Raw genomic sequence first — 24865 nt, 5'->3', positions numbered from 1 at the left:
ATAGATTCTCCTTCATGATCGTTTTTCTTCGGATAAATCTCGGATTAGAACGATTGCTTGACACCTCAATGACAGGAAAAGTTCAATGTGAAAAATCGGTGAGAGATTTTGTGAAGTGAAGAAAATGGAAAATTAGTGGTTGAGAAGAAAAGATTTATGTGATAATGGTGTCTATAATAAAGAATCAACTCCTCAAGCACCTATCGCGGTAAGGAGAATATTCTGTCTTGCATGAATTCCTCCTTGGGGTCATAATTAAATTAGGAGACATTTTTTTCTTTTTGCCTTGTTGGTGGAAAAAAGAATATTTCCACGGTTCGTCATGGCATATTTTTACTATTTTCTGCTCTTTCTGAGGAACTGAATGGACGTGAATTGGGAGAAAGAAGTTCCTAGAATATTAACAAACAATCACAAAGATGCAAATTGAGGGACAACTTTTGGGATGGAAGAAACTTTAAACTTGTTGAATATTTCGGGATGGGGGTACCTTTTTGCCACACCTCGGAAAATTCTGGGATATTTTGGAGGGATCTTCTTGGTGGCCCAATTGTTCTCAAGCAATTTCCCGTCAATTTTCTGACCTTTCATCTCCTCTTTGCGCGCCTCTGTGGCCCAATTGACCTTCACCCCAATTTATTTCGGTACACCATCCTCCCCCATGCAAAACACGAAACTTTCTCTTGGGCCCCCCCAAGTGGTCGGAGAGATGATCCGAGAGGCCACTCAGCATCCTCCCATTAGGTGTGGTGGCCAGTAACTGGGTGGTGTATCTCCATTCCAGACTCTTCATGAATATTTAACGAGCATAGGTAAATTTTCATCAACACTAAATGATTCTAATGCCTCCGTCTTGTGCTGGCGAAAACACCTCCCACACCATGTTTCCCCCACACCCACCTGATCCCTCCAAATGCGGGGATAAAAAAAATTTAAAGGGTACTGCAATGGAAAAATTGCTATACCGAAACTGAAGGTTTCTCTGAGTTTCTTGGACAAAAAATTAATAAAACGGCGACTAATTAGATAGAAATAGGAGAAATAGGCATGAAAAAGGAAATTAGATTACCTTAACTTATTTGCGCAGATCAGGGCTTGAACCGAAGACCTTTCAGATGATAAGCTAGTGTTTATCGATTAAGTCAAATAAAAGAAAAATATTAGAAAAGATGTTATGAACCTTTTAAAGAACTTTTAATTATTCTGTAAAAATTTAGTCTATCAATTTTATTATTTAGAATAATATTCTGCATTAAATCGTTAAATTAATTTAAAACAAAAGAATAATTTAAAGTTTTTAAGCTAAATGAAAAGCTTAGAACCTCTCGGCCAATTATTTGGAGTTCTTTTTTGTGGTTTTCACCAAATATTTAAACTTAAATTGATAAAACAGATTTTTAAACTTAAATTGATAAAACAGATTGTTTTAATGTTGTAATAACTCACTCATAAGAAAAATGCAAAAAATACACAGAAAGGTATCCCTAAAGCAAGGATGAAGGATAAAAGTGTAAAACTTTAAAAGCCTGGCAAAATAAATACTTTATTTTGTTTATGAAACGCAAGTCGAGCATATGGAGGAGAGCTCCCTCATGTAATAAACTGAGAATCCCCTTTGGGAAAAGTTGTTAATTTGCGAAAATTATTTCCCCTCCGGTGTTGAAAGAGACGAAAGTTGGGACGGTGTGGGTCATGGGCTGTGGTGTGGGGTTGGGGGGTGCGTAAATAGGCGCCTTTTTTTCCCCGGTGTGTGGTGGTCAAACAATACCACATGAGGAAATTAATATTTGGCCTTTCCAGCGAAAATCCCGTGGGAGAAAAATCGATGGATGTGAAATGAAAAACTCTCCACGCATTTCTTTTCAAAATTTCCACCCCATGTCACACAGAAAAGATGCGACACCGTTCTCAGAGGAATTTTTATGAATGATTTTCTACGTTTTCTCATGTTTAGAAGGTTGGCTTTAATGGTGGTGAATTGGGTGGTGGTTGATGGGCCCAAAAACCACCCGCCACAGTTATTTTGAGCTGCGATTCTTAACGCACTCAACCCCTCACAGAAACTTAAATAGGCGGGGTGGGTGGAGGTTCTAAAAAGAAAGTATTTCCTGATATTGCGGCTTTCCCTCTACCTTGGCACAAATTCCTCCACCACAGGCTTTCACGGAGAAAATTATAATTGCACAGAGAATTAGGAAAATGAGTACAAACGTGGGCTTAGGCATTTCTCAGTTTACCTTCTTGAGGTTTATGGATTACAGTCCATTTAATTTTGCATCTTTTTCACTTCTTTCATTTCCAGGACAGCACAAAGTATTTTTTTACCTTTTTCATTCAGATAAATTTATTCATAAGTTCGTCATTCTTTCAAGCAAATTGTGAGGGAAAAATATTTTTTTTACTTCTTATCAATGAGACTCATTACAGCTATTTGATAGAGAGTCTATCAAATAACTCGGTGTATACTAATTGTTTATAAAACATTCTGTAAACGATATGAATTTATGATAAACGTGACCTTTAAAAAATTGATGTAAATCTCATAGATAATTTTAAATTAATTAAAAAGGGATCTATTCTGTCGAATTTTTCTTCTTTTTTATCAACTTAAAATTTGTTTGAAGATTTTGCCAGTAAATCGTTCTATTGTCGTTTAAAGAGTCCTGGAAAAATATTTCCATTTAAAAGTATACAATTAAAAGAAGAAATAAAGTGTCAGAATCTTGCAAGATTTTAACATTTCTTAACAGAATCGACCCCTTAGTTTTAATATTAATTTTTATTCGACAACATAACTTTAAAGTATTCATAGATAGTTTCTTACACAGATTTCTCTGTAAAATTTTCATTAACATACCTCATGCTATCATATAAAAAATTCATACATCTCATTCTCATCTTCCCATAAACCACCGTTTTAGATCCTTTTTATCACATCAACCAGAGCTTCAACAAAATTTAAATGACTTTAAAGGGTTATAGTGTTTCAAAGATATCGATCGATTTTGTATGCAAATTTATTCAAGAGTCTCATTATCTCACCCCTTTGCTACTAAATAAAATACATTCTTGATAAAGAAAAATGAAATTAAATGCCCTGAAAATATCTCTCATATAGCTAATACAGTGAACTTCCTTTGGGATTGAAATTTATTTCTTGCAAGAAAAAACCCATCTAATGCACCCCATTTTTAAAGAACATATTTTTCTGTCTGATATAAAAACCCCAAAGGAGTTTTTTTGAGCTACCATCTTATGTGGAAAGGAATCATATTTTATCCTTATATTTTTCTTGAAGAAAAAAATTTAGCAAGAAGATGGTATGTACTTTACCTTATATAAAAAATACACTGAATTGGAAGTTTATCCTTGATATTTACTTTCTCGCATATATGTATACTCGCAATGTGAAAATTGAAGCTCATTCAGAGGTGTTTATGGATGTAATAGGAGAAGCGAGAGAGAGAATAAAAGTGGGTGTCTGATGGTCAAAAGCACGACAAAGCACGCAATTTCTCCGGAGAAAAAAAAAAGAAAATCTTTTTTCTGCTGCTACAAAATAAAACAATTCATTATTTTTAGCAATTTATACGGATAGTGTGGGTGGAAAGTATGCAATTTTCGTGGAAAATTGCGTCAAAAATAGCTCCTGTTTTGTATGATGCGAAGGTTGATGTGGGGGCAATTTCAATAACGGGGAGGAAAGGGAAATGTTGTGACGAGTGCGTGGGGAAAGAATTTTGTGGGTACAATAAATTGGAAGATTCTTTCGCACTTGCTTCGCATTATAATCTTTTCTTTTCCATATGGGGAAGAATGTCTCGTAGAACTTTCCACACGGGAGAAGGCTATACTAACAAATTAGATTTTCCATCATAGTTAAAATGTCTTCTTCATATGTGTAGAGGGTTCTCGTAGTTGCCAAAGAATCTCATTTTGTCTTCATGGTGGTATTTTCTATGCATAGGAATATCAGGAAGTTGAATAAAGATGAAGAAAATTGAATTATTAATGGCAAAAGGTCAAAGTTTTCCTGGTATCACTACCCGAGGAAAATTCCCAGAAGGGGGGAAAGCTCTCAGTTGCAGATGATGGACAGGAAAGTTTGTCGTTCAGTTTTTTTTTACACAACCTTTTTTTTCCCTTCCTTCCACCGTCTTTGATATGCTGTTCCGGGGTTGAAATATCAAATGCAAAAGCATGCAGGAGTTTTCCGCATTTAAATTGATGGGGTAATTTGAGATGAAAAATGGCAACATCATGTTTTTTATTAGTTGCCTGGGAATTAAATTATATTCTTCCCATGTAGTATTTTTTTTATAAACTCCTGTTCTCGACACAACAGACTTCATAAATTATTTGTTTAAGCTTGAAAAAAAGGCTATGGGAGTTATTAGCTTTTATTAACTGACTGAAAAAAAGTTTATTGTACGTGATTCGAACCCGAGGTTTTTAGCATGAGAGACAATACTTCTAACCATTGTGCTAAAATTGAATTATAACAACCATATGGAGTTTATACATTATGTTACAATTTGCTATTATTTATTTTTATTTGAATAAAAAGTGAATTTTTAATGATCCTAAAAGTCTGTTTCACTTCTTGCCACCATTTATATGGGTCGCAGCACATAAAACTTTTTATTTACATTCGACTTTTTTTATTTGAGAAAAAAAAAGTATGTAATTGGGACAGTGTGTGAGCATAAAAAACTGGAGAAAAAATAATAAATTGGTAAACACAAAAATAAACCTTGTAACGATATGTTAGGAATGTTTGGAAGAGCATTGTTACGAACATATGATTGAGATGTAACGTCCAATTACTCAACATATAGGTTCTTCTCGGTGAGTATTTGCTGATGTTAAAGAAGTCACCGAACAAATATCAAGGTCCTGAAGTGGAAAAAGAGAGAGCAAGAGAGTTTGAAAGGTCAAAGGGAAAAGGTTCCGGTGAGCGGAAAATGAAGAAAAATAAAAAAAAGCGTTGGGTGGGATTGTCTCGGGTGAAACGTGTTGAGCCATCCAAGCAATTTATTTCACGTATTATCACATCATTTGTCACCTTCGCCATCCAACCCTCGAGAACCAATTAGTCAATTCAACTTGAAGAATTTCTCCCCTCAATTAATTTAGGATCTTCTTCTCTTTTTTACCATCTACTAATCTTTTTTTTGCAGATATACGAAGAATTTGTCGTCGGATAAGATAAATTTGAGCACTTTTCGGGGTGAAGGGGAGCTCTCGAATTTGCAACTAGATGAGAATGTTCTCACGGAATTGCTAGAATTACCATCCTGGCTGCGACTGACGTCAGCGTGGTGCAATCATGTGGCATTCCGAATACATTGGACCAAACTGAAGAGTGTCCCAATAACACTGGTGAGTACTCCATTATCCAAAATAAAATAAATTGCGAATTTCGCATAATGTGAAGGTGCTGAATGGAACCGATATGAGTGTGATTCTCCAATTTTCCATTCAAAGAATCAATATTTATTTATTGACATTTAATACGTGTTTACTTTCCACTTCATCAGACGAATATTATGTATCACCTCCTTTAAAAGTACAAACTCCAACATGATGCTTTCACACAAAGCTTTTATCATATAGCAGGAAAAGGAATTTCATATAATACCTACATAATATTTTGCCTCAGGGTCATGTTTTCTTTGCCATTTTTTAATCAAATTTAAACGTAAGAAAAGCATGAAATGAGATAGAAAATGAAATATTCAGGAGATAAACTTTTCAGATTTCTTATCATTTCTTTTTGAAAATGTCTAAATTTATTTATTTAAATTCTTAATCATTTTTTGAATTGAGAAAATGAAGTGAGGATAAACAATTAAGGTTTTCAATGAAGAAAAAAAAGCGCAGTAAAAATCATTTTGTCTTCGAAAAAATTAAAGTAAAATCCCATTAAAAAAAATTTAGGAAAAGAAAACAAAGATTTCATCTTTGAAAATACAATTAAATATCAATTAAGCATTTTTTTAAAATACTTTTTTTGTATAGGTTGATAAAAAGGGGGTAAAACTATTATAAAAAACCAAATTGAATCGCTTAAAACTTTTTTCATTCTGTCGATCCTTTTTAACGTTTAAAAAATCGTTAAAATTTAAAGAATTTCTTTTGAAATTTCAACGATTTTAAAGATTTTTGTATAATTGATGAAAAAATAATAATTGTTCTTATTAACACTTGGAGGATCCAACATTTGGCACAACGTGGAGGATCAAATTGGTAATAACTAACAGCTGATAAAATATGCTCAATAATTAATTATTAATCAGTTTATTGAACGAGGATCGAAAATTTCACTAATTCTTGATCTCCTTCAAGCATTCCTACACCTAATTACTAAATATTTAATTGCGAAAATCGTCACTGAAAAAAAATGCGTAGAATCGATGCAAAATTGCTAATTCAAACGACTTTTTTAGCTGCAGTTTTGCTTAATTTATTATTGCGCCTAAATCATCACAAACTTTGATTCTTAAAGTAACTTTTTAGTCACGTCCGGCAATAAAATTAGTCCACATTAATGATTTTCACTGAGGAAAAGTGAACAAGAGTACTTTATTTGGGAAATATGGGGAAACATAACCTCAAAACAATGGCAAAAATGTATGAGATTTTGACTGGTAGTTATTATCAATTTGATCCTCCACGTTGGATTCTGACTTTCACCTCAATTATCTTCCAAAGAAAAGACTTTTCTCGAGATTTTCTTTCTGCTATCTTAAAGTAATTAAAATTCCCTACACATAGATGCTAAATTCATCGAGATAGGTCCAATAGATTTTATTTTGTGATGATTTTAAGGTTCCAATTGGTAGCAAGTACCAGTAAAGTCCTCCGAGTGTTAACGAAACAGCCTTGTCATACTGCTAAAAGCCTGATGATGGCAATAAAATTGCCGAAACATTGCAACTAGCGACAAGCCATGGCTGATTTTCTTAATTCGACTGCTGATCCGAATTCATCAATCATCTTCTTCAGACTTTAAATTCCTTCACATTTTGAGGATTTCTTGGTCACTGAATAGGAATTTATATCAACTGTATCCTATAAAAATGAATTTTTTAAAATAAGAATTCTGTCCTGAGTTTCAAAATCTTCTCTCGCTGCTCCATTGTTGCGAGCACAAATGTCTAGAATGCTCGCATGTCAAGGATTTAATGTGAATTTTTCATGAAAATCCAAAAATGAAAAGTTATGTTTTGTTGGTTGGTGTAAAGAAACGATGGGGTATGAAGCTCGCTTCTTTTCATCTTTTATAAAATCCCTTTTGGCAATTTCGATGATTTTGGCATTTAAGGCATTCACTTTAAGCCTTTGATGTCTAAGAGAAAGGGATATAGAATTTATTTCAATCTCGAGGACAAACTTAAAGCCAGATTTCTTATAATTCTTGATACTTTCTAATTATTTAACAAACACTTAAAAGTCCTTTTATACCACAAAATATTATGGAAATATTTAAATAAAATGTCAAAGTGTTTTAAATTACAAATTAAGAGATAAAACAAAGAAAAATAAACCACAATCTCTTTTACTTTCATTATAATGCTGTCTGTTGAAAACAAAAAGAGAAATACTTTCTCTCAACATGTTTATATTTCATTTGAGGGGTGTTCATTGAAGAAATATTTAATGTGGGATTAAATTAAGTATTATATAAATACAAATGAATATTTAAGATTCCTTGGAAAGACCACAGAACAATTTATTATTTATCTCTCATGTGCAAAATGGGAGAAGAAAGTATAAGCTTTCAGAATTTTTCTTTTGCACATGCGAAGAAGACAAAGAGAAAGAATCTTGGAGAATTTTTCTTTTTGGGGGAGGAATTTCATTTCGAAGGATTCCGCATGAGAAAAGAGGCAAAGAAGAAATTCTCAAGTGTCTTTTCTTCTATATTTCATCATAATGCAGAGTCTCGATGAGGTGAACATTTCCGTTGAGACGTGTGAATTTGGGCGAAGCGGTGGGGGTGCTCCTACACCTGGGTTGCAAGCTTTAACGGCCCCACAAGGAAAATATAGGTGAGAAGCGCGACAGGTGGATGGGTTGGGGAGAAAATATATTTTTTTTACTGAGAGTATCACCTTTTCATGCTTATTCGGCAGCTTTATCCACAAAGTCATCGATGGCATTACGATTATTGTAAATACGGTGAATGTGAGTTTCAAGAGTCCCGCATTTACGGCATCGGTGCAGATGTCGAGGATACGTGTTGAGTCAAAGACACCAAAGTGGCTGCTTGGGGACTTGAGGGTGACACGCCTCAAGGACCCAACGCGTGGCTTGTTGCTCATCTTCAAGGAGCTCTCATGGCAGACGGTGCGCATTGAGGCGAGTTCGACGCAGGATGAGAGTCTCACCCCTTTGCGTCTACTCACGAATCAAGCCAGCTGTAGGATAACGATAAAGAAGCGTCTGAGTGACTGCAATGTCCTCAATTGTCGCCTCGTACTCATCCTCGATGATCTCTTGTGGGTCCTTACGGATTCTCAGCTCAAAGCTGCCCTTCACTTTGTTGATTCCCTGTCGGGCCTCATAAAAACCTCCACGAATGCCAATCAGAAGACAAAGGCGCAAAAGAAGTTGGAAATGCTGCCTGAGTATCAAGCACAGATTGCCCAACAATCGCGTCAACCAGATGCAGCTGGGAGTCAGACGACAGCACAGAAATCCTTCAATCTCTTCGATGTGCGCGAGACGTCGTACCATTTCTTCAGTCAGCGCATTGATTTGCATCTGTGCGATGATCCAGGTGATGGGAGATCGTGTCATCCGGACCTCCGGGATGGTGGTGCACTCCAGATTTCCGTTCAAGGCTTCCAAGTGGACTACTACCCTTACCATCTGGCAAAAGCGAGTCGCATTCATTGGCCAAAGTGAGTAAAATCTCTGTTTTATAGCTCTCTGGGTGGCCTTTGTTGTATTATGTCTTTTACGATGGTTTTTGGCGTGAATTTTTCATTGAGTTTCCGCCACATTTTATTTATCAATGACGATTCAGCGGGGGCTTCTCTGTGTGTGGTGAATAAGAAACATTAAACAGATTTCTTGAGGAAATATTTGTTTGCCAAATCCGTTCGAAGAATTTTCGCTGAGTAAATACAGGGTGTAGAATAATTCACAATGTAAATTGATACAAAATCATTTTATTTGCTTTCAAATTTTAATTAATGTTGAAGAATATTATTTAGGGAGAATTTTTGTTAGAAAATTCTTTGAATCCTTGGTTGTTTTTTATTAGGTTTATGAAATTCTCTACGAGTGAAAAACTCTCGTGATAAACTCCCGAAGGCTTTTCGCAGTGAAAAAGTGAGGAAAACTTCACAGCATGATCCTCCAAGAAAAATAATGAATCCGTGATAAACTCCCGTAAGATTTTCCCGGTTTTTTTTTCTTTTCTTTTAAAGTGCTAAATCCTTCAGGAGTTTATCACGAAACTTTTTCACCCATACAGAATTCATGCCTTGGTCAGGAGTCCCTGGAATTCATCTTCCTGTTTATACTCATGAGATTCCTGAGCAGAAATTATTTTTTTCCTTCACAGTCCTCAAATAAATATCTAGAAATGATTATTTCTATTTTATTTTAAGAAATCTCTTCCCGATTTTTCTTTTCTTCAATTCTTGAATAAAAAAAATCGTTTTGTTTATACTCCTAAAATTCCTGGGAAATCTCAAAAGCCATTCTAATCAATCACTTGAGAATCTCACGAATCCCAACACGTTTTTACGCTCCTAACACAGGTACAAAGAGGCATCAACCCCAACAGCTCTGTGGCTGGAGCAATCACTCAATCAATTTCGCGAATCATTGTTGGATCTCTATCAACCCAATCGCCCACCGAGTCATGCACCCCTTGAGCGAACACCCAACATTCAAGGCAATGGTACAGCACCGGGAAGTCGCGATAGCCCCTCAATGCAGGATTCTCCAGTGAAGAAGCAAGTTCTGGATAATTTATCCAAGTTAATGAGTGCGTGTGTTATTCTCCGTATAGAAGATTTTACATTGTATCGCGTTACGACGTCGGGAAAAAAGCAAATGCCAAAGGAATTTATATCAGGTAAAGCTCCCTGTTGTAGTTACCTTTCACAAATAACAATGAAGAATGTTGAATTCATTGGAAGTCACGTTCAATGATGTCCTTCATTTTATTTTTCTATTAGCACAACAAAAGAGGAAATTTAAAACAGGTTTTGCACTGATTTTATGAAATTAGCTTTTCCGTAGAATGGTTTTTCCTTTTTTTCTGTATTTTATGTTTTTTTGAGGGGATTTGGGGGAGAAAATTGGATTAATTTGTTGTTGGAAAATGTAATTCCAGGTGATAAGGATCGTTACTCTTTCCCAACGGAATTATCAGCCGTTCATGCGGAATTCACTTATTTCTACTATCCGGGAGATTTTGTGTTTCCATGTAAGAAAAATTGATTGAAAAGCTTTTTTGATCAAGAATTTAAGGGGTAATTTTTTGCATTTTTGTAGTGCCTCCGTCCAAGATTTTTGTTCATATAAATCCAGTACAAATTCACTTTGATGTGGACAGTTTATTGTGGTTGAGTTCTTTTGGTCTCAATCTACACAATAGCCTCATGCGAACGTCCGTTGTGGACTCAATGAATGCCGCATCACCACCCGGAGGGGCTAATGAGCCGAGCTTAATGTACATGGATGTGAAGATGGAGGCAATCCTCCCACGGGTTGTCTTTGAGTCAAATATTGATGTTCCATCGCAACGGGATCGTCCGAAAATAATGCAAATTCAAATTTCACGGACGTCTGTGACGAATATTCGGGAAATGGGAACATCAAGGGCTGATCTGGCTCAAGCACTGCACTCCCTGCAGGAAGGGAGTTTAGTCTTTTCATCGGGATTCCCCTCCAAGGAGGGAGATTTGTGTATTGTCACTGATCGCATACTTTCGCACGTGGCTGCGAGTGATGTGACCCCCAGTGTTCCCTCCCAAGCGGGTTCACCGCAATCCAATGCCTCTGGGTCAATTCTTTCGCGTCATGCCCTCTGGACGGAGCCACGGGATGTGTGGTGTGTAAAATTGGATCCAATTTGGATTGAATTCTACGGAGCACGATCAGTTGGGGTGAATAAGGCAATACCCTTCCTGGATGCCGTCCCTGTGACTCTCTGGCTTCATGGAAAGTCCGACGCAGATGCCAAATTCCTTCCTTTTGAGACGGATTCAACAAGGAATGCACGAAAAGGGCAGAAGGAAGCATCGCGTCAATCCTTTAGTGATTTCAGGCAATCCTCAACAGATGGTGGGATGTACTTAATGCCAAACATCCAGGAAGATTTCTACTCCACGCAGCAACACTCGAATATGGCTTCAAATCCATTCCACAATCAACAATCCTTCGACAGTACCTACAGCTCCACACTTAAATCCCAAAATGCAGACTCATCCAGCGATGAGAAATCCGCAGATCTGCATGTAATTGCCCACGTGTCCAATTTAGTTAGTCTCCAAATTGATCACTATCAATTCCTCTTCATCCTCCGGCTGGCTGAGGATCTCACGGAGCTCTCCACCTTCCTGTCGTTGGACACAAAGAGGATAATGGCGGAGAAAGCCACGACAAATTCAATTATTGTTGGATGCGTTATACCACAGGTGGAGGTAACGCTCGTGATGCCTTCGCAGACGCCCGGAAAGGAATCCAGTGGTGGAGATGGGGAGAGTGTTGTGCCGGATTCAGCGAGTTTGGGCACAAATACAGCCTGGCCATCGTTGGATCATACAAAGAGCATGAATCCCTTTGGCAGTGTGGAGTCCCCATCACCCACGGGAGATCCTTCCCAAGGTCTCGAGGGGTTCCATCAGTCAAACCCCAATACGCATGGGTGAGCTATGTTTGCTTTTATTTTCTTTTCTAAAGCTTTTGAATTAGTCAAAACTGTGGGTTACCACCTCACATTACATTCTGACTCGGAGATTTTACTTACCCCCCTCCCCCTTGAATTTTTAAATGTCCGTAGGGGAGGGCGGGGCTATAAAGTCACTTAAGGGTTTGGAAGAAACCAAAAATATCATATTTCCTAGATAGATAGAACAAAATGATCTGAGAAAGAGTTATAGGGCAGTAAATTTCCTAAAGAAATGAGCTATACATTTCGCTTTATTTATTAACCCCGCTCTCCCCTAATACTAAAAATTACGACGATTTCTCGTTAGGCAATGAAATTTATTTTTATATTTAAAAAAAATATTATTATATTTTTTTAATATTTCGGTTTTTGTTTGTAAGTTTCGGTTTTTTGCGAAATTTTTAAGGGATCGTCTTGAGTTTTTTAAGCCAGACTCAGGGGGTAGACAAAGACTCTATTTCCATAGGAATTCACTGCTCACTCGCTGAGACACCCAGGAAAATGCTTCAATCTGAAAAAATCCACCACCACTGGATAGATAATTTAATATTCTATCGATTGATAGCTTTTGAGGGGTGTCTCACGAAGATTAATGCACTAAAACTGATTTTAAAAATTTTGACGCACTTTTTGGAAATAAAGTGACGTCATTTTCTTCCTTTAATTTCTTTGCAAACCGTCCGCCATTATTTGCTGTGTTCGGGTAAAAAAGGGTTTTGTCTACCCCCTGGCCAGACTTAAGTTTTTTTTAACGAGGTCATGCTGTGCTGAGGTAGTGTTAAAGGCGTTAAGTGCATTTTAGACTTAGCCTGCTTTTTACTAATAAACCTATAAAAACTTTTTCTTAAACAATTGTAAGGTAAATTGTGTAACATCTTAAAAATGTAAGTTTAACTTAAAAACTTAAGCCTGACCTAAAAAACAAAGCCATTTATTGAGGCAGACCTAGTTTTTTTAAGCCGAACCTTTTAAGGTCAGATTTTTAAGATGCATTCAGACTCAAATCAGCCGGATCTAACCTTGACACCTTAAAAGCCTGACCTTAAAAACCTTATTCCAGTCTACAACAAAGGTCTTGCTTAAAGATCTTGGGACTGACTTTCAAAAATTTAAATATAGGGTGAAATTCACTAGTTAGACAGTCTTAAGTTTTCTTAAGTTTCTTTAAGAAAAAACTTAGAGTTTCTCATGTAAAAATTCAAGATTCTTAAGTTTTTTTAAGGGAGACTTAAGATTTCTTGAGTAAGTCGAGCATAATGCATATTTTTGATGATTTTTACGAATTCCAATGCCCGAAAGCGATCAGAAAAAATCTTCGAAAAATGTGTATTTAGCCCGATTGAGCCTGACTGAAGATATCTTAAGTTTTGCTTAAGAAAACTGAAAAATCGTAAATGTTTCTTAGAAAATCTTAAGTTTTTTCTTAAAGAATCTTAAGAAATGTAAGAATTTTGATTCTTTACTCACTTGCTCAGTTTTCTCCTGGTCTTCTCTCCTTCGCTTTTCGACTCCAACTAACTCCTCGTCGCTCCTTCTTTCTACTCCTCCTGCTCACACTACCACATTCTCACAAAAATATTATGAAAACTTAAGGCATTCTTAAGAAAACATTAAGGATCTAAAGAAAACTTAAGTCTTTCTTAAGGCATTCTTAAGTCTGTCTGAATAGTGAATTTTACTCATAGTTTGAAGAAAATTGTAGTTTAGCTTAAAGAAGTTTTCTTCTGGTTTAGAAAAATTCAGATCTGACTTAAGACGATTTTCCTTTAGCTAAAAGAAATCGAAACTTCTTAAATTACAGAGTCTATTTAAAATTCTAATTTTTTTAATTTTCATCCGGAAACTTTTTCGGAGAAATTCATCCTAAACGCGCAACCCGAAGATCATACCTCGAAATCCAAAATCTCCGGGTGAAACCTCTAGAGATGGTAACACTTTTGACTCAAAACATCTCCAGAAACTTTCTCTCAGCTGCTTTTGTAGTCTATCCATCTATGTATCTGAACTATAAAAAGCTTCCAATTTTGCCCCTTTTGTATCGTTCGATAAGCTTTGTCTTCCAATCAGTAGATACAACGTGCAAATTCAGAGTCAACCAACATCTAGTCAACCAGTGCCTCCGTCGCCGAGTGCCAAGACTGAACTTCTTAGCTCCCTCAAGGGTGGTCGAAATCGCAATTCCGTGAGCGATACGAGTTTCACGCGTGAAATCAACACGGGTATCATGTCAATCAAGAAGGGTTTTTCCACCATGATGACATCCATTGATTCGGCACTGAAGGTGGGAACAGATGATGCCAGTGACACCTTCTCCATACACAGTGATCTGAGTTCGGATTCGGAGAACTACATTATGGTGGAGGGTACGGCTGATTGTATGGATGTGATGTTTAGGTGAGGGGATGATGGTTGTGTGATTGATGTGACACGAATGGGGCTTTTCCATTGATGGCAATATTTTTTTCCTTCTTTTCATGCATGCAGATTGAATCCCTTTGCAACGGATAGCAATTTGAAAGCATCCCCCGTGGAGATGGCTAGTGAAGTGTGCGAAGAGCAAATTGGGGCCTACAAGACGAATATTTCCTCACCATCAGAACCATCTGAAGCGAGTATTTGGCGTCGAAGAGATCTCGTTTCAATGGCTACATTTAGGTAAAGTGGATTTTTTTTTAAATAAATTTTCTTTCATCCGCATTCTCTGTGGAGGGATGTGATTGCTGATTGATTACTCTTCACCATTCAGGTTAACAACAGTTGAAATTATCCGACAGAATCAGGGTTCAGATTCGTCGTTACGCCTACAAGTGGCGGCAGTTTCCTGTGATGAATGCGGAGCTATTCCGTGGGATGAATTGCAGGTAAATTTCACACCAAATTAATTCTCAAATCATTCACTTTTTTTTCTTACTTTCTTCCATCTCAACACGTTTTTCCGAACACACGGATTTTTATAAAAGATTTTTAAAAAAAACTTGCAGTGTTAAGACAGTCTCTGATTTTCCTTTAAAACTTCTTTCAAACACTTACACGACTTTTTCTGTTATCAAAGACTCTGATTTCCTCTGATTTCTTCTCCTATTTAACACATAAAATATATTTTTTATGGTGTCGCTTAGCTTCTGGCAAACTTTCTTATTTTCTTAATAATAAACTTTTTCAAGAAATAATCTTATTTACACGAGAAAATGTATATAAAAATGAGAGTTTTCTTTTTTGAAAATTTAACCCGTCTCTGAGAAATCAAAGAAAGTTTTCTCATTGATTTTTTCTCTCTAAACGTGTGCTCTATCTCTTATTTCTCTAACTCTTCTTATTTCTATATAAAAAGAAAATATTACAAAAAATATTTCTTAATATTTTTTTTTAAATATTTATTCTCTGAAAGAATAATTTTCTTCTTAACTTTGTTCTTCAAATAATCAAAATATTTTATTATGTCCATTTTTTTCTTATTTCCTCTATCTATCCAAAATATATAATCAAAAAATATTATATATAATATTATAATATGATAAAATGTTAATGTGTTGCAATATATATCTTCTTTTTTGCATGCTTTCTCTATCTTCTATTCCAAACAAAAAAAAATATATTGAAAAAACAATAAAAACAAATTGAACCAAAAAAACGGAAAACGTGTGGCGGTATTGAAAATAAAAACAAAAAATTGATAATCAAACACCAATTCTGAATAAAAAAAACACGAAAAATGTGATTTTTTTCGAATAAAATAAATCAAAAAAAAATTGCAAAAATAATCCGAAAACATTAAAAGACTGGTCACCAAACGCCAAAGGTACATCTTACTTTTGTTTTAAGTAATATTACCTTAGATTTAAAGATTTTAAGCAAGATGAAAAAAAAAGAAAATTTTAGGAAATCCTAATAGGGATTTTGCAAAAAAAAAAAAAAAAGATTTTGTTTTGTAGAAAATATTGTGTTAGATTTTTTTTCTCTCTCCTTTGAGTTGAATGAACGTCTTTTTTGTCTCGTAGCTCCTCCAAGCTGTTTCTTCAATTTTATCTTCCATAGAGATTTATTTTGTTTTTTGACTTAAAACATTTTTAAAAATTCCTTCTGATTTTTTTTTGTATAAAATAAACAGCAAGAAAATAGCCCCAAAAATCCATTGGTGATGACACTCATAGAAAAATTATTTTTTTCCTTCTTTAGAGAAGCAAGAGATTTTTTTTCCAAATTCTTTCTAAACCACCTTTTTGCAGCAATAGAAGAAAGAATCGAAGCTTTTTTATAAAATTTTTGTTTTTCTTCAAACAATTTTTTTGTGTCCTTGCGAAAGAAATCAACTCAAAGAATTGGTAGAGATTAAAGCAAGAAAATTCTATAGAAAATTGCAAGTTGCATGATCTTCCGGAAATTCTTAGATGTTTTATTTCTTTTTTACCTCTATATTTTTTTCTCTTTCATTAATTTACTTTTGCGCACAAAAAAAACAATGTGAAATATTAATCACAAAAAATACCTTCCTTGGCTTCATGATCACTCAATTTTATTTTAGAACGTTTCTAGTGAATTGTGTGTGTGTTTTGTTTGCGCGTGTGTGGAAAGTGTGTGGCCTAATAACATTTTGGATCAATTAGATTATCAATTTAGTTTGTCCCAGGGACATTTTCTAGTACAATCTCCGCATTGTTTTCCGTTAAAAAAAAATCTTTTAGACAAAGTTTGGAGCAAGATGTCGAGCGTGGAATATGGCTCCGTACAATCCAGAGTCACCGCCTTGTATTCAAGTGCGACTGGAGGAGGAACTTAATGCCCCCGAAGACTTAGAAAGTGGAATTAAGGATAAGAAGAGTGTCCTGAGGTAGGGAGAAAAATAATTAAAAATGTCTGTTTGGGATTTGTTTAGAATGAAATGTTTATTTGTTGCCTTTCAGTTGGTTTTCACACAAAGTGGATGTTTTAGTGAAGGATCTCACAATGCAGATGTCCATGAGCACAGTTATTGGGCTCAATGATCTCTGTGAGGATGAAGTGATACCTCGGCCACTTCCTATGGATGTAAGTTTTTATTTTATTTGAACTGAAATGAGTGAAATTCAGAAACTAGTCAGACAATTTAATGATTTCTAAAGTTTTCTTAAGAAAAATTTAGGATTTCTTAAATTTTCATAAGAAATACCCAAAAACTTCAAATTTCTCAAGTTTTCTTAGGCGAAAGTTAAGAGTTCTTAAGCACTCAAGATTTTTGAAGTATTCTTAATCGAAAGCTAAGATTTTTTAAGTCAGGCTGAATCGGGCTAAACACGTATTTTAAATTAAATCTTTTAATCAGAAAATTAGAATTTTAGCCATTAAATTCTGCTTTTTATCAGGAGAAAATTCCGTATGAAACCATCCTCCTGAAATTGGAAAACTTTTATGACGAAAATGAGCATTTTACTGACCTAAAACGAATATTCTCTTGACCAAAAGCTGAATTTATCTTATTGGATGGAACCCGTAACAAAATTAAATAAAAAAAAAGCTGAATTTTTCTTTGCCAAAACCGTAATCATCTGATCAAAAGATTTAATCTAAAATATACCTTTGTCCGATTAAGCCTGACTTAAGACATGTTCAAGAAATTTAAAAAAAAAAAATCTTCATTAAACATAAAAAAAATTAAGACTGTCTGACTAGTGAATTTAACCCAATATCCTAATTTGGGACTAATTTTAATTCAGCTAAGCCTGAATAGTCTCCTTTTTCGAAATTCCTACGAAGTTAGCCTTTAAAATTGTCTGGGAAAGCCAATTTTCAAGAAAAATTCTTGAAATTTTGCTTAAGAAGTTATACAACTCTTCCCTTAATCGAATCCATTCGATTTTGTAAAAATAAAAAAAAAACTTTATATTCAAAGTCAATAAAGAAAATGTATGCGTGTACTTTTATGGTAAAATTAGGAAATCTGGGTTTAGGACACCCAGGGCATGAATTCTCTAAGACTGAAAAACTCCCGTGATAAACTCCTGAAGACTTTAGTGCTTTAAAAGAAATGTGAAAACCGGGAAAATCTTACGGGAGTTTATCACGGATGCATTATTTTTCTTAAAAAATCAAGCTCACGTAAAGTTTTTTTCACGTTTTCTTGCAAAAAGCCTTCGGGAGTTTATCATGAGAGTTTTTCACTCTTAGAGAATGCAGCCCCAGGTCTTTATTCTTAACTATTTTACAATCTCACATCGTTAGCTAAGGATTAACTTTAAGAACTTAAATCTTCATAATAATTTTCCCAAATTTTCAGATAACAGTCGAGAATGTCCGACTGAATTTAATTGAAGATCGTCCACCGGTGAATATTACCTCTCCGGGACCTATTCCAATAAATTTAGCAATTGGTCGGATGAAAATTGAGCGTGATAAATCGGGAATCTTCTACATTCAGCCTGAATCACACGGCATTCAGCGTGATCAAAATGCACCACAGGGTAGTCGAAAGGAGAGAGATAGGGAAGTTATTTCCCTTCAGTTGGTACTGCAGCAACTAAAGATGGACAATGAGAGTCTCAAGAAGCAATTGACGTCTGCGGAGAAAGCTTCTGAATCCCATCAGTACGTCAGAGATTTATTATTATTTAATTAGACAACTTAGAGTGATGAGTAATTGATGAACTTTTCATTGCAGAATAAGGGCTAAGCAGGAGAATGAAGTGCTAAAGACGTATTTAAAGGCAGCTCAGGATGACATAACAACACTTCTCGATGAGAAACGTACACTATTGGATACAGTTAGATCCCTCCAGGTGAGATAATTCTGTTCTATTTGTATGGGAGACAGGCAATTCCCCCGACCCTTCACCCACTTTTCCGGATAATTCATTTATTGTGTGAATGTCCTTTCAGCAACAACTCACGCAAGCTGAAACAAATAAGAATGTTGGGAATAGATAGCACCATTGCATGGACTGCATACAATGCTGTGGTGAGAATAACAATTCCTAGATTGGGGAGAGAGATATATAGCACAGCACAATGCCCACATGAGGGACACATTCAGTAAGGTAAGGAATGGTGGAAAAACACCCTCAACATGTCGCATTTACATCAACCCAAGTGAAATTCTTCCTGTTCAGCTTAGTGCAGATAATTTTTTGTTGTTGTTAAAAGCACGTTTCACACCAACTCACGTGCGTTTCTCAGTGCAATTAATTTGGCTTTTTTTTGGACCCAGTGAGTGTTAACATTCCTGCAGCAATTTACTGCAGCAAAGTCATGTGTATAGGAGTAGATTTTGAGGAGAAAATTTGCATTTGATGCGTCACGTGAAGGTGCCTCTAATGAGTGCAATAGAAACTTTTGTAAAATTCATTTTATGTATACGAGGTTGTTCTGAATGTTTTAAGTTTTCTTTGTTCTTTTATATTATAATTCTCTTTATAATTTGCTCAACTTATTTCATTGCAGGATTTATTCACAGTTTATAGTTAAAGAAATGAACAAAAAGTTTGATTTATTGGTTGTATAAGACAAAATTCCTTCTCAAAGTTAATCTTGAACTACAATCTTAGAAGACAAAATAGTTGAGAATAAGGACCATAAGGACCTAGGGCTGTATTCTCTAAGAGTGAAAAACTCCCGTGATATACTCATGATGGCTTTTATCAGGAGAAAAACTGGGAAAATAATTAAATAACGTGATAAACTCCTGCAAGATTTTCCCGGTTTTCATATTTCTTTCTAAGCAGTAGAGCCTTCGTGAGTTTATCACGGGAGTTTCTCATTCTTAAGGCTACAACAGATGGACGATAAACTCGTGCAGCGAGGATTTCGTGGCCTATCGTCGCTACGGATTGACCGAAAAACGTTCTCGTACGGTGCGTTGAGAATGCGTGTCCCATCTCTCGCTTCTGATTGGTCAAAAAACCTCGCCGCATGAGAAATTTCTAGTTTATCTGTTGTAGCCTTTAGAGAATGAAGCCGGAATAGCATTTTCCACTGAAATCTGCTGAGAAAAGGACTTAATTTGTAAAAATGCAACCAATGACGTTATTTTTGAAATTACGGATGAAAAACAAAAAAAAAAAGAGGCAAAAGTACGTTTTTTCGTGAATTTTGAATTCTAAGAATTTAAAAAAAAAAAGAAAATAGAAAATAGAAAATTACGGTTCTTAAAAAGATTAAGAACACGTGAGAATGTTATTTTTCTGGAAGTTCTAAGCTTAATTTTTATTTTTGATATTCTTTTTTTTTAAATAAATTATCGAAAGAGCCTCAAAAACAATAAAATTAATAATTTTTCGAAAAAGTGGACCTCTTCAAACGTTTGATCGCAGCAGGATTTTTAAGGAAAATGAATATTTTAAAAATTGTAAATATTTTGTTTTAATCTTTTCACAAACATTCAGAACAACTTAAAGCAATTTTCTGTTGTATCAAATTTTTCTTTGTACGTGAAAAAAAAATATCAAATAATTTTCATGCCGCTGAGCAATTACATTGGGTTGTCTATTTTGGTAAAAATAAAATGTTTTTGTTTTCTGGGAAAAGAGAGAGAGAAAATAAAGCCGAGAGAATGAAATATTTAGTGCAAAATGTTATGTATAATGCATAATGCGGGAGGGAATAAAGAGAGCATGCAAAAAAAGAATAATTATATGAAGGTTAAATGGGAGCAACAAAAAGACATTATTTTGGGGGTGAATTTAATGTGAGAGAGAGAGCAAAAATTTAAGGATTATTAAAATGGAAATTTGAGCTATTCAAAGTAATTCTTGCATAAAGAAGTACATAATTCAGTGATCAATTAATTGAAATTCAAATATCTCAATTAATATTGACTTTTTGGTGTTCTATACTTAGAAGTGAAGGGAATAAACAGAGGAATATTAATTATGTTGTTGTGCATAAACAGCTATATTTATATTTGCCCTCTTTTTTTGCGAAAAAGAGAAAGTGAGAGCGAAAAAAATCACAGCTAAAAAGAAACAGGAATTGGAAGGAAAACAATTTAATTAACATATATAGTTAGAATCCTCTGAGTGCTTAAGAGAGGGATTGAGTGTTTATGTGTTTTTTAGCTAGATGAAATAAAAAAAAATTGTAATATTAAATTAGAAAGTGAAAAAAAAAAGAGGAATTCTAATAGAACGTTATTGAAATTGACAAAGAATTAAGTATAATTGTTGACTGTTTTAAAGAATTTTCAGCTGATATAACATTAAGGAATTATCTACAATATTGAAGAAAATTTAAGTCTCCTGCTATTCGTCATTTTAGCAAATCGCAAGAAATGAAAAAAAAAAAAAAATAAGAGGAAAATCGAGGAAAATATTATTTCAATATTTAAATTGAGAAAGATAAACTTGCAAGGGTTTTTCTTTGAAACTAACAGCAAAAGAATCTACAAAATGCATATCATATTATTTTCCTCTGTATTATAAGTTTCATTCTCTCCAGTATTTTGCTGTGCAATAGATAACAATGCTCTTCACTTTCAATGATAAAGGACGAATGCTTTGGAAAGCATTTTGTTATTGTTCTTTTTGTTACGGGATCTGTATATAAAATCCTTCCATCTCGGGTTGGTATTTTACAGCATTGCACTGCTAAATGATTCGTTTAAGCCACAATTCTCCTTTTTTCATTTCAAGTATTGTTCAAGGATTGAATAGTTTATGCTTGAAACAGCACAAAACATTTTTTTTGTCTTGAAAATTTCGTAGGGGTTGATTCTGATTAAAATCTTTTCGTTTATCTGCGAAAAATATTACAAGATTTTGACAGCTTAGATTTCCTTTTCAGTTGTGATAAAAAAGGAAAATCATTTCTGGAAATATTTAAAGACTTTACTGAAAGATTTCTCTAGGTCCGTAAATGTTTTATTTTTCGGTCAAAATCTTCAATAACATTCAAATTGTAGGAAAAGATTTTTAACCCCTTCGCATCCGTATGAAACATTCGCTCTTTTCTTCTCGATTTTTATTTTATGGACGCTATGAGAAAATATTTCTCAGTAAAATCGTCTTCTTTGACACTGGAGGATCGAGGTTTCTAAGCTAAAAAGTTTGACCTTAATTTTCTCTTAAAAGAAAATATTTTTAAAAGTTTTCTTTCGACGATATTGAGGTATTGAAACTTTCCTATACACAGATGTAAAATTTATCACGAAATATTAAATAGATTTTAATTTTGTGGCAATTGAAAAAAAGTCGAATTGGTCACTTTATCCAGCAAAATCCTCCAAAATCCTCCAGGATTAACCTTATTTACGTAAATTCAACGCATTTTTAACTTGAAAAAAATAATTAAATCCATAAAATTCGGTGTCTAAAATCTAATGTTTCACACTTGGGTCAACGTATGACCCAAAGAACGCGAAAGGGTTAACAGAATTGATCCCTTTTAAACTGAAAAATCAAATTATTGGTTTTACAGACAATCTTGAAATTATTGTATTTAAAAACTCAATTAAAAAATCAAGATCCTTCCAATCAATGAGGGAAAAAATCAATTTGACGCCTTATTTTGTTTTCAGCGATGCTATGATTTATTTGTACCTCTAAATGATTTTATATTTCAAAATCATTCTATATTATTAAATCATTTTTTCTAAAACTACAAAAGATACAACCCCGGTGATTAAATTCAATTCTCTGTGAGCTAAAGTTATGCGAGATTTAAAGAGAAGAAAATAAATGAAGCTTGAATGTTTGCGTGCATCCAGGATGTGTGAAAAAATAAATAAATGTATGATAAATTCCAAAGAGTTGTGCCACTTTATTATAACATTACAATCTGCTGCATAGACGAAACACGAATGCAGAGAAAAATTGCAAATTCCTTAAAAAATGAATGTGATTTTGTAAAAAATAAAATAAAATCAGTCCGGAGGTTTTTTTTTAAAGAGAGATATTTTAGATGATTTTCCCAATGAGAGAAAAATTATCATATCTAGATTTTTTTATTGATATTTTTACTATATATTTCATGTTTTACCATGAAAATCGTTGTATAAGATTTTATTGGACTGAGATTTATGTTTTTTTTATTACATACTTAGCAAATATGATATTTCTTTTCTTTTTTTTTGTGGGAGAAATGAATTCCGTTGCATTCGCATTTTAGTTTTTCGCAAAGAGGAATGAAGAAGTGAAAAGACACTGAAAAAAAGAAAGAGAATGAAGTGTATGTGAAATAGTAATAAAATAAAAAAATTGCAACAGGAGGATATAAATAAATCATGTAAATGGGATATAAAATAAATTTGAATTTTCTGAAAGACAGCGAATTTGACGATAAAATGCGAGAATGTCACAAAATTTCCATCTTTCCTGGGTCGTTGCAGTACCTCAACCAATATGTTATTTAGGGTGGGCTTCGTGTGGGCGCGGGGATGGAGGCCAAAACCCCATCGATTGTGTCTCTGTGTCATTTGATTAATCCACAAAAATAAAATAGAAAAAAAAGCAAGAGGCAAAGAACTCCGCAACCTTGTGATTTATGTGTTTGCCATCGATATTACCTCTAAAAAAAGTTACAACTCTTTTCTTCTCTTCATTTCCAATTTCCTTCCCAATGCCGCCATTGTATTGGCAATGAATTGGTAGATTTGTACTATATATAGGTAACATATTTTTCATTCTGCAACGCGAAAGAAGTCTTTCAATCCATATATGTATGTACTAAAAATTGACGAGCAAGAAAACACGAGGATTGACTCGACTTTCCTCTTTATTTTCTTTCCGAAAGCTTTTCATGTAAAAGCTCAAACTTTCCCATATGTTTTTTCACCCTTTTCCCCCAAACTCTCGCGTCCTATAACTTTCCCTATCAGGGAAAACGCGGAAAAGTGTGCCACATGGGAGGCGAATGTTCCTTTTGGGTAAATACAGGGTGTAAAAGGGAAAACATTAATTGAAGTTCCGGTATTCACTTGATGAGTTTCAGGACTTCCTGCCATGTTCATTGGAATTATGTGGATATTTGATGATTTCCAAACATCATCTGATAACACACATACATATACAGAATGAGGGAGGATTGAGATTGATGGGAATTTCATTTGGGCAGAAGCATAGACGGTCTAAGTGAAAATGGGAAAGTTTATTAGGGGAAGTAGGATAATTTATATAATTGAGTACTTACATCACGAGATGTTTGCACTACAACCAGTTGATTTCTTCATGGAATTAATATTAAATGTGATAACACAGGAAATTGAGTTTAATATGTATTACTTATCAATATTAATATGAAGGATATAAAGCTTCTACATATTTTTCTTTAGTGAAATGTAGGGAAGATCGGAGTTTATAAAGTTAGGGAATGCTTCAGGAAAATGATGAATCAGTAGAAACGACGTTGAACGAATCGGATAGAATGAGCTTTGGGCTCGCCGGAAGCGTCGTTGATAAGAAAAATTGTGTCTAGAGAAACACAAAGATTTCCCAAGCTTTCGGTAGAATTCTGTCTGCCTTCCTCAGGGGGTAAAATTTGTGATAACTTAGACACAATTTCTTTTATCAACGACGCTTCCGGCGAGCCCAAAGTTCATTCTATCCGCTTCAGGAAAATTGGCTTCTTCTAAAACTTTCGCTCTATTTTATTGGCACTCCCACACTGAATATACATATGTACGTACATGTACAAGTACATACATAGATAATTAGGGGGGTATGGCGTAAATCGCGTAAATCAATTATAATGATTTTTTATTAAATTATTCAAAAGTTCCTTTGAATAGATTCAATAAATAAATAATTCAAAAATCTTTCCATTTAGAACCTCAACAAATTTTTGAATTTTCTTCCTAAAATAGGGAGTAAAATGAGTATTAAAGAGGGGATAAAATTAAGATTTTCTATCAAGACAGTGAAATTTTGAAATTTTAAAACGTTATTTTAAATTATAATATAAAAAAATATGTAGTCATTCTTGAAAGTTTCTTTAAAAACTCGTTAAAAGAAAAGGTGAATAAAGTGTCCTGTATACTCCATTTTTGGC

At 34.4% G+C, this 24865-nt stretch overlaps 2 protein-coding genes across 7 annotated transcripts in view; one reads left to right on the top strand and one right to left on the bottom strand.

Moving 5' to 3' along the window:
• The window catches only part of LOC129790857 (uncharacterized), a 679906-nt gene that overhangs the window by 45435 nt on the left and 609606 nt on the right, over positions 1 to 24865 (bottom strand). The gene's annotated exons all lie outside the window — the stretch shown is intronic.
• On the top strand, positions 52 to 23141 carry LOC129790819 (bridge-like lipid transfer protein family member 3B). Of its 6 annotated transcripts, none has more exons than XR_008750630.1 (17): positions 65 to 208; positions 5181 to 5382; positions 7945 to 8054; positions 8139 to 8909; positions 9777 to 10096; positions 10358 to 10450; positions 10519 to 11893; positions 13985 to 14311; positions 14402 to 14572; positions 14664 to 14778; positions 15696 to 15716; positions 16600 to 16745; positions 16819 to 16942; positions 18168 to 18475; positions 18549 to 18666; positions 18767 to 18924; positions 19328 to 23141. XR_008750630.1 is itself a non-coding variant. In XM_055828572.1 (16 exons), the coding sequence occupies exons 1-16, from the start codon at positions 165 to 167 to the stop codon at positions 18812 to 18814; spliced, it is 4293 nt and encodes a 1430-aa protein (XP_055684547.1). In that variant the 5' UTR covers positions 52 to 164; the 3' UTR covers positions 18815 to 23141. The 6 variants fall into 6 exon arrangements, 4 of the variants coding, with proteins under 4 accessions (XP_055684547.1, XP_055684549.1, XP_055684551.1 ...); XR_008750629.1 differs by having other exon boundaries at positions 19095 to 23141; XM_055828572.1 differs by having other exon boundaries at positions 52 to 208; positions 18767 to 23141.

The sequence above is a fragment of the Lutzomyia longipalpis genome, chromosome 2, assembly GCF_024334085.1.
Source record: "Lutzomyia longipalpis isolate SR_M1_2022 chromosome 2, ASM2433408v1".
Lineage (NCBI taxonomy): Eukaryota > Metazoa > Arthropoda > Insecta > Diptera > Psychodidae > Lutzomyia > Lutzomyia longipalpis.
This window is presented reverse-complemented; position numbering and strand designations above follow the sequence as displayed.